Source organism: Drosophila miranda, assembly GCF_003369915.1.
Source record: "Drosophila miranda strain MSH22 chromosome Y unlocalized genomic scaffold, D.miranda_PacBio2.1 Contig_Y1_pilon, whole genome shotgun sequence".
Taxonomy (NCBI): domain Eukaryota; kingdom Metazoa; phylum Arthropoda; class Insecta; order Diptera; family Drosophilidae; genus Drosophila; species Drosophila miranda.
In genome coordinates, this window is record NW_022881603.1 from 32,479,928 (window position 1) to 32,488,463 (window position 8,536).

The window sequence follows — 8,536 nt, forward strand, 5'->3', positions numbered from 1 at the left end:
CCTTTGTGGGGGCGGAAGTGGGCGGGGCGAAGTTTTGAAATATTTTTGTAGCACTGGTATATCACAGAAGTCTGGATCCAAAACATCGTTGCTCTAGCTCTTATAGTCTTTGAGCACTAGGCGCTGAAGGACAGACGGACAGACGGACAGACAGACAGGGCTCAATCGACTCGGCTATTGATGCTGATCAAGAATATATATACTTTATGGGGTCGGAAACGATTCCTTCTGGACGTTACACACATCCACTTTTACCACAAATCTAATATACCCCCATACTCATTTTGAGTATCGGGTATAAAAAGTAGGGGGAGAGGCGAGCAACAAAAGCAGACATAATTTTATATCCTCCTTCCCATTTAAATGCACTGCATGAAATCTATTAGTAATTGGCTTTCTGATTTTGGTAAATTTGTAATTTTCGAACAGAAAACACTTTTGGCATAACCATTAAGAGCGGATGTTCGGGGGGTTTGAGAGGGAAAACAGGCTAGAGTTAGGAATCGAGTGATTGAATGATATTTGTGTGTCAAATATTTGCGAAGCTTTCAGGCGAATCCTTAGAAAGAGACGAACTCGGGCTGGGTTGAGGACAGAGTTTCGCTTTTCAATAAATCCAGAAAACTTAGGGACTTATTGGGATGGAAAATATATATGTACATATGTACACATGTATTTATGCTGTTGTTGTTTACTCTAAAGTCGTCATCATCATCACTATTAGCATCATGGTGGCTGTCGTCGTCGTCATCTTGCCAACAGCTGGCACAGCGGCAACTTTCAAGTCTTCCAACACAAATTTGTATGTACATATGTATGTGGCGTGAAGGAACCCCATTTTAGACAGAAATGTATAGATATGTATAGATTTTCAAGAACCGAGTGAACGTGCAGACCAAAGGAATAAGTTGGGGTTAACCTAGACATGAGTAGATCCGATCCAGAGCTTCGTTTTTCGCTCGCACTAAGAATGAAGTTTTCATTGATCTGGACTGGGAATCCGTTGAATTCCAGGGCGTTAATTTTATGTTTATGAGTAACGAAGGAAATATATAGTTTAATACTTACATAGATCAAGCCAGAGTAGTATCTGTCTTTAATGTTGTGCAGCACGGAAGCCTCGTTGAGGCACGTCAGATCGGCCATATCCTCGACTTTGTCGAATTTTGGCGGATTCATCTTTTGTATATCGTCGCGCAGAATCATGACCCTCTTGCCGGTCTCGGCCAGTTCAACCTCAACCTCGTCGCCATGTTCCCGCTTAATACTAGCGGCCACGAAGCCCTGCAAAAAAGGAGACAAGAAAAATGTCCATTCAATTAGTCACACTTGAACTTTAACCATTCTGCTTCCAGGAAGAAAAGTATGAGAATCAAAATGTTATTTGTGTATGAGTGAATGAGTATGTATGTATGAGATGTATCCACATCTCGCATCATGTCTTTCCATTTTGATCAAGTTTTATATTCATATAAAGCAATGCAAAATCAGCAATATGATAATAAAGATATAAAAGGGTCATTCGTTATATAGAGCGGCTATACCACGATGCATAGTTTTGGCAATTGCGGTCAGCGTACTTTTGGGCGCACAGATTAGAAAGAAGAAGGATAGATTCGAATCTGGCGGGCTAGGCCGATAGATCGACCATGGTTGCAAGTGTGTACACACAATTTTTTTACAAACACATTATATAGATAATCTCTTACGTTTTATTTGTTTGACCTTTGGGCAAAATCAAATAAAAGCAAGTATTTAAAATAAACCAGTCGAGTAGAAAATTTATTCATTAGTCGGATAAAATTATGTGGGCAGGCCTGAGGGTTCTATTTAGCTAGTAATATTCGCCAGAATATCAAAAATACGTCGGTATATTTTGAAAATAATACCGTATATTTCAGTATTTATTTGAATCGGTAATAACCGGTTGACAACAATGAGTCCCATTCCATACTTTTAAATTATGTTCTTAAATTACTATATTTGGACATCGACTTAGGGTGAATATTACCAATTATTGGGGAATATTAACACGACGCATCCTGACATTCTGTCGCAGCCGTTTCCTGCCATAATTTTCATTGGCGGAAAGCAATAATCGCGTTCCATGTTGCGGAAAAATGCAAGCAACAATGCATACCCTAGGAAAGGATATTATAGAATTGAGAAAATGTTTGTCATCCCAGGCAAAAATTTAGTCTCTGCTGCAAAAGCAAGTATTTAGAGTAAGCCAGTTAGTAAAAAATTGATGCATAAATCGTATAAAATTATGTGGGTAGGGCTGAGAGATATAGATAGCTATTAATATTCCACGGAATATCAAAAACGAGGAATATGGATTATAGAGCTTGAGTTCGTCAGTATATTTACGGTATATTTTGAAAATGCGGTATATTTTGGTATATTTCTAAGGGTAAAAAAATTATAAAATAATAAAAAATTATTTCAGCGGCGGTGAAGATGAAAATACCCGACGAGCCAGCAGAAAAAGTGATTCGGAAGGCTATTCACAACATTAAGAATAGTCATTTTCAGAAGACCTCAAGAGAAAAAAAATACAAAGCAGACAATAATGAATAATAATAAATAAAAATAATTGGAAAAATAAACAATTACAATGTATTACTTTTTATATTAAATGCATGATTTTACGTGAAAAATCATCACTTATTAAGTGCATGATATTTAGGTAAAAATCATCACCTATAAAATGCATGATTTTTAGGTAAAAATCATCGCTTATTATGTGCATGATCTTTAGGCAAAAATCATGCATTTAATAAGCGATGATTTAAGCCAAAAAATCGTGAAAAATCATCGCTTATTAAGTCATGATTTTTCGGCAATGCTCGATGACAATGTCATCGATTATGCCCTAGGACATCTCCATGTTAATGTCATCAGCTCAGCGTATGGCCGGTCATCGACTATGTCATCGGGGGTAGGGACGCGGTCATCGGCGTGTCAGCAGCTGAGTCATTAATGACCCGTACTGCAGGGTAGCTAGAGGCAGTACTCACACACACACACAAACACACACATGCAGAACATATCTCAACACTAATACAGGGACAGAGATTACAAACTTGTTTTGCCTCGCTCTCGCTGGATCCCTGACCCTGCTCTCCCGCTCTTTCGTTCTCTTTTGTTTGGTGTGAGTGAGTCAGAGTGTGGCTGCGATATGCAAATTGGAAAATGTTGTGCAAAACCCTTTTAGCGGCAAATTGATTTGGTTTTTGACCAACTTGAAGAACTGTGGCATCTTTTAACGCTGATGATTTCAGCAGAGAAATGAATGTGCGAGTATGCAGGAGGAATATGTGGGCAAGGGTTCTTCAGTAGAACTCACTTGATTCTCGTGGGGCACCCAGACCAGGCGCTTCTGTGTCCATTCCGCCTGTGTGGCCGGATCATTGTATTGGTTCCGTTCCACCGAAAGGTATTTCAGCTCGGGATCGTTGCGATCTACTTCTTCCGACATTGTAGCGGTGTATTTACTCTCTCTCTCTCTATATATATATATATATTATTCTCACTCAATTCAACTATGGTTTTGTCGTTTGAGTTTTCTCGTCGTAATGTGGGTGCTATTGAGGATTTTTAATACACACTTTTCTGTTGAGCAGAACAAACACAATATAATGAATACGGTTTCGTTTAATTTTCACATCGGAAACACCGCGGCCATTGAGATACAATATTTTTCGCATTTATCTCGAGACGCGCGCTCTTTATCTTAGAAGAGCGGCACAAAACGTAGGCGGCGAGAACAGTTTCAAAAGGGAAGAGCGCAAAAGAAGAAAAAATATGGCCACAGTTGCTCAAGCCGGCTGTGTCTAGAAATGAACCATTAACCAGTTTGCATTCCGAAGAGTGCAGCAGGAGCAGCGGCAGAGCCGGCAGCAAACATTTTTGGTGGCTGGTTTCGGTTTCTTTTTCGAAGCAGAGCAGGTATAAGCGGCCATCATTCCATTCCTTTTCTCCCTTCTCTCTTTCCTTCTTTTGTGTACCGCTGTTCTGCGCTCTCCACATTTCAAAGCAGTTTTCCGCATATTTTGCACATTAATATTGTTTTTTATTCTCTCGTTTCACTTTGTCAGCACTGCATTTGTGCAAATTCAACTCAATTTTCACCGAAATGCACGTATTTCGATGCATTTGTTTCAACAAGCGGCGTCGGCGTTGGCATCGACATCAGCGTCAGCGTCGCCGACAGACCGGAGACTTTTGGGCGTTAAAATTATTCTACATGCATTTTATTTTTTCTTGTCGCGCTTGCTCCTCGCCTTCGGTTTTCGCTGTTTTCTCGCACTACCGATTTATTGATATATTGCTGGCAAGCTGCGTCTTGCAATGTCTTTTTATATGGAAATTGTGCGGTTTTATTTGTTTCAAGCGACAGCTGCACTTTCAGCGCACCAACACACACATGCACACACACACACACACAAACACGCAGGAACTCACATTTCGACGCGTCGCACGTCGTTTCAGCGGTTGCTTTACTCACTGTTTATTGCCTTGTTGCGTTACGTTTCGCGTTCTCTCTATTTTCTCTTTCACTTTTGCCTACTCCACTATCCACTTGCTTCGTGGTCTTCGCGTTGTCTGTGTGTTTGGGTTTGACTTTTAACGATTTTAACGGTAGCACCTCTATAGTTTTCGATTTATTGTCAACGCGTACTCGCATTCAGTATATTTTCAGTATATATTCAGTATATATATACACATAATGGAAGAAAAAAAAGGGTATGAACAGCAGGCAAAACGGCCCTGAAAATGCAACCGCATGCAAGCTGAAATCCACTTTTGCTTAATATTTTCATCACACGCGAACCTCGACATTTGTCTTGGCTGTTTTTGCCCCTTGTCCTTACCCTTTTTTATAGCCCATTTTAAATTACGACAAATTACAATTTTTCGTCGCAAGAAAGAGTGAACGATTTATCAATATGACACATTAAAATTATTAGACGAATAATTCATCAACCCCTTTTGTTACCTACATGGAATTTTTGCTTATAAAAACGAGAAAAAAGAGGATAAAAGGATAAAGTCACCCTTTTGACTTCAAGGTATATTGTTTGTCAACAACGCCGAGGTAAGGTTCGTACGAACCTTGCAATTTGCCTTGGCTGTTTTTGTTTGTTGTCCATACCCGTTTTTAAGGCCCATTAAAAAATAACGACTCATTTTTTCGTTTCAGAAGAGAGCAGAAGTCTGACCGTCTGATAAAAAACGTACTTAGCCCACTTAAACCCCCTTTATTTAAACTGATAATAACTTGAACTAGACAAAAAATAATATTTACTCCTGCAGGTTCTTCATCTTTATATAAAAAAAGACCACGATATTTTTCACCTAAAGTGCTATAAAAATATTTAATCACGAATCATGCTGACTTAATTCGACTTAAGATTAGCTAAGACCTTCAGTCCTCAAAACATAATTTTATCCGATAGATGAATAAATTTTCTAGAAGATTAGCTAGCTTTAAATGCTTAATTTTATTTTATTGTGCCTAAAATAAGGTTTGAGCAAAGAAGGTCAGAAATAAAACGTAATGAAATGGACAGTGTTGCGATGAAAAATCCCTCCAGGCTTGCGAAAAAATATCGGTATTTTTGTGCGATAAGCGCAACTTATCGGCGCTTTTTTTTTAAATAACAATGTTATAAAGCTAAACAAAATGTTTTTACATTTTATTTCTGTTGATTTTGATTTTGATTTTATGACTATAATTATTTCGACCTTGTTATATACATAGTAAATCAGCAACTGCATTTATTAATTTCGGCATCGCAGCATTCAGAAGCCGGATAGGCGTCGAGGCAACAGGCCGGATTGTAGACGAAACAGTCGGTGGTCTGGTGCACTTCCTCTGTACCTTTTTTTTTATTGAATCAATTCTCCTTCGCCTCCTTTGCTTCTTATTTCTCTCTTGCTATTTCTTTTTTATCTTTACTTTATTCAACAAAATATTCCATTTTTTTATTAAAATTCTATAAACATTTATAATCTGCACCGAGCCAACACTAGCTGACGGTACAGACGAGGGCGAACTGACGAAGTAGACGGTGGAAAACGGTCTGGAAAAAATAGAATGGAATATTGACCGTACTTTCTACCCATTCCCAGGTTGTAGATATCGTGCACTTCGTAGTTTTCATTTTGGAGCTGTTTTAGCACAATAACCTTTTTTCACCTAGTGGTGATAGCTTTTTCCACGAACGCAGGTGTCTTATTTGGGATTGTTTCTGACATCTGTCAAAAGTTAAATAGAGTTGTGTGTCAATCTTTTTGCACGTGTGACTTTTCTTGTGAAACGTATATACACGTTCCGCCGACCCACCTTCTCATCGTACTGAGCTAATCATTACAACAAAATTTTAGTTGCTTTACTTCGCATCGCATCCACATCTCGCATCATGTCTTTCCATTTTGATCAAGTTTTATATTCATATAAAGCAATGCAAAATCAGCAATATGATAATAAAGATATAAAAGGGTCATTCGTTATATAGAGCGGCTATACCACGATGCATAGTTTTGGCAATTGCGGTCAGCGTACTTTTGGGCGCACAGATTAGAAAGAAGAAGGATAGATTCGAATCTGGCGGGCTAGGCCGATAGATCGAACATGGAAACAAGTGTGTACACACAATTTTTTTACAAACACATTATATAGATAATCTCTTACGTTTTATTTGTTTGACCTTTGGGCAAAATCATGATGATTTTGCCCAAAGGTCAAACAAATAAAAGCAAGTATTTAAAATAAACCAGTCGAGTAGAAAATTGATTCATTAGTCGGATAAAATTATGTGGGCAGGCCTGAGGGTTCTATTTAGCTAGTAATATTCGCCAGAATATCAAAAATACGTCGGTATATTTTGAAAATAATACCGTATATTTCAGTATTTATTTGAATCGGTAATAACCGGTTGACAACAATGAGTCCCATTCCATACTTTTAAATTATGTTCTTAAATTACTATATTTGGACATCGACTTAGGGTGAATATTACCAATTATTGGGGAATATTAACACGACGCATCCTGACATTCTGTCGCAGCCGTTTCCTGCCATAATTTTCATTGGCGGAAAGCAATAATCGCGTTCCATGTTGCGGAAAAATGCAAGCAACAATGCATACCCTAGGAAAGGATATTATAGAATTGAGAAAATGTTTGTCATCCCAGGCTAAAATTTAGTCTCTGCTGCAAAAGCAAGTATTTAGAGTAAGCCAGTTAGTAAAAAATTGATTCATAAATCGTATAAAATTATGTGGGTAGGGCTGAGAGATATAGATAGCTATTAATATTCCACGGAATATCAAAAACGAGGAATATGGATTATAGAGCTTGAGTTCGTCAGTATATTTACGGTATATTTTGAAAATGCGGTATATTTTGGTATATTTCTGAGGGTAAAAAAATTATAAAATAATAAAAAATTATTTCAGCGGCGGTGAAGATGAAAATACCCGACGAGCCAGCAGAAAAAGTGATTCGGAAGGCTATTCACAACATTAAGAATAGTCATTTTCAGAAGACCTCAAGAGAAAAAAAATACAAAGCAGACAATAATGAATAATAATAAATAAAAATAATTGGAAAAATAAACAATTACAATGTATTACTTTTTATATTAAATGCATGATTTTACGTGAAAAATCATCACTTATTAAGTGCATGATATTTAGGTAAAAATCATCACCTATAAAATGCATGATTTTTAGGTAAAAATCATCGCTTATTATGTGCATGATCTTTAGGCAAAAATCATGCATTTAATAAGCGATGATTTAAGCCAAAAAATCGTGAAAAATCATCGCTTATTAAGTCATGATTTTTCGGCAATGCTCGATGACAATGTCATCGATTATGCCCTAGGACATCTCCATGTTAATGTCATCAGCTCATCGTATGGCCGGTCATCGACTATGTCATCGGGGGTAGTGACGCGGTCATCGACGTGTCAGCAGCTGAGTCATTAATGACCCGTACTGCAGGGTAGCTAGAGGCAGTACTCACACACACACACAAACACACACATGCAGAACATATCTCAACACTAATACAGGGACAGAGATTACAAACTTGTTTTGCCTCGCTCTCGCTGGATCCCTGACCCTGCTCTCCCGCTCTTTCGTTCTCTTTTGTTTGGTGTGAGTGAGTCAGAGTGTGGCTGCGATATGCAAATTGGAAAATGTTGTGCAAAACCCTTTTAGCGGCAAATTGATTTGGTTTTTGACCAACTTGAAGAGCTGTGGCATCTTTTAACGCTGATGATTTCAGCAGAGAAATGAATGTGCGAATATGCAGGAGGAATATGTGGGCAAGGGTTCTTCAGTAGAACTCAATTGATTCTCGTGGGGCACCCAGACCAGGCGCTTCTGTGTCCATTCCGCCTGTGTGGCCGGATCATTGTATTGGTTCCGTTCCACCGAAAGGTATTTCAGCTCGGGATCGTTGCGATCTACTTCATCCGACATTGTAGCGGTGTATTTACTCTCTCTCTCTCTATATATAT

General features: G+C 38.3%; 1 protein-coding gene and 1 pseudogene across 1 annotated transcript; both read right to left on the reverse strand.

Annotated features, from left to right (window-relative positions):
* Positions 1 to 4,685, reverse strand: part of LOC117185904 — a 33,079-nt pseudogene extending 28,394 nt beyond the window's left edge.
* A 2,108-nt stretch (positions 4,686 to 6,793) lies between these two features.
* On the reverse strand, positions 6,794 to 8,536 carry LOC117191363 (myosin heavy chain, non-muscle-like). The gene is made up of 2 exons (XM_033396259.1): positions 8,367 to 8,536; positions 6,794 to 7,158 (listed from the first exon to the last, which is right to left on the reverse strand). The coding sequence occupies exons 1-2, from the start codon at positions 8,496 to 8,498 to the stop codon at positions 7,096 to 7,098; spliced, it is 195 nt and encodes a 64-aa protein (XP_033252150.1). The 5' UTR covers positions 8,499 to 8,536; the 3' UTR covers positions 6,794 to 7,095.

Excerpts from the sequence above, each read along its gene's own strand:
- LOC117191363 (XM_033396259.1), bottom strand. The coding sequence starts at position 8,498 with ATGTCGGATGAAGTAGATCGCAACGATCCCGAGCTGAAATACCTTTCG. Across the intron at positions 7,159-8,366 it reads GGGTGCCCCACGAGAATCAA|GGTATGCATTGTTGCTTGCA; the intron begins TTGAGTTCTACT and ends ATCCTTTCCTAG.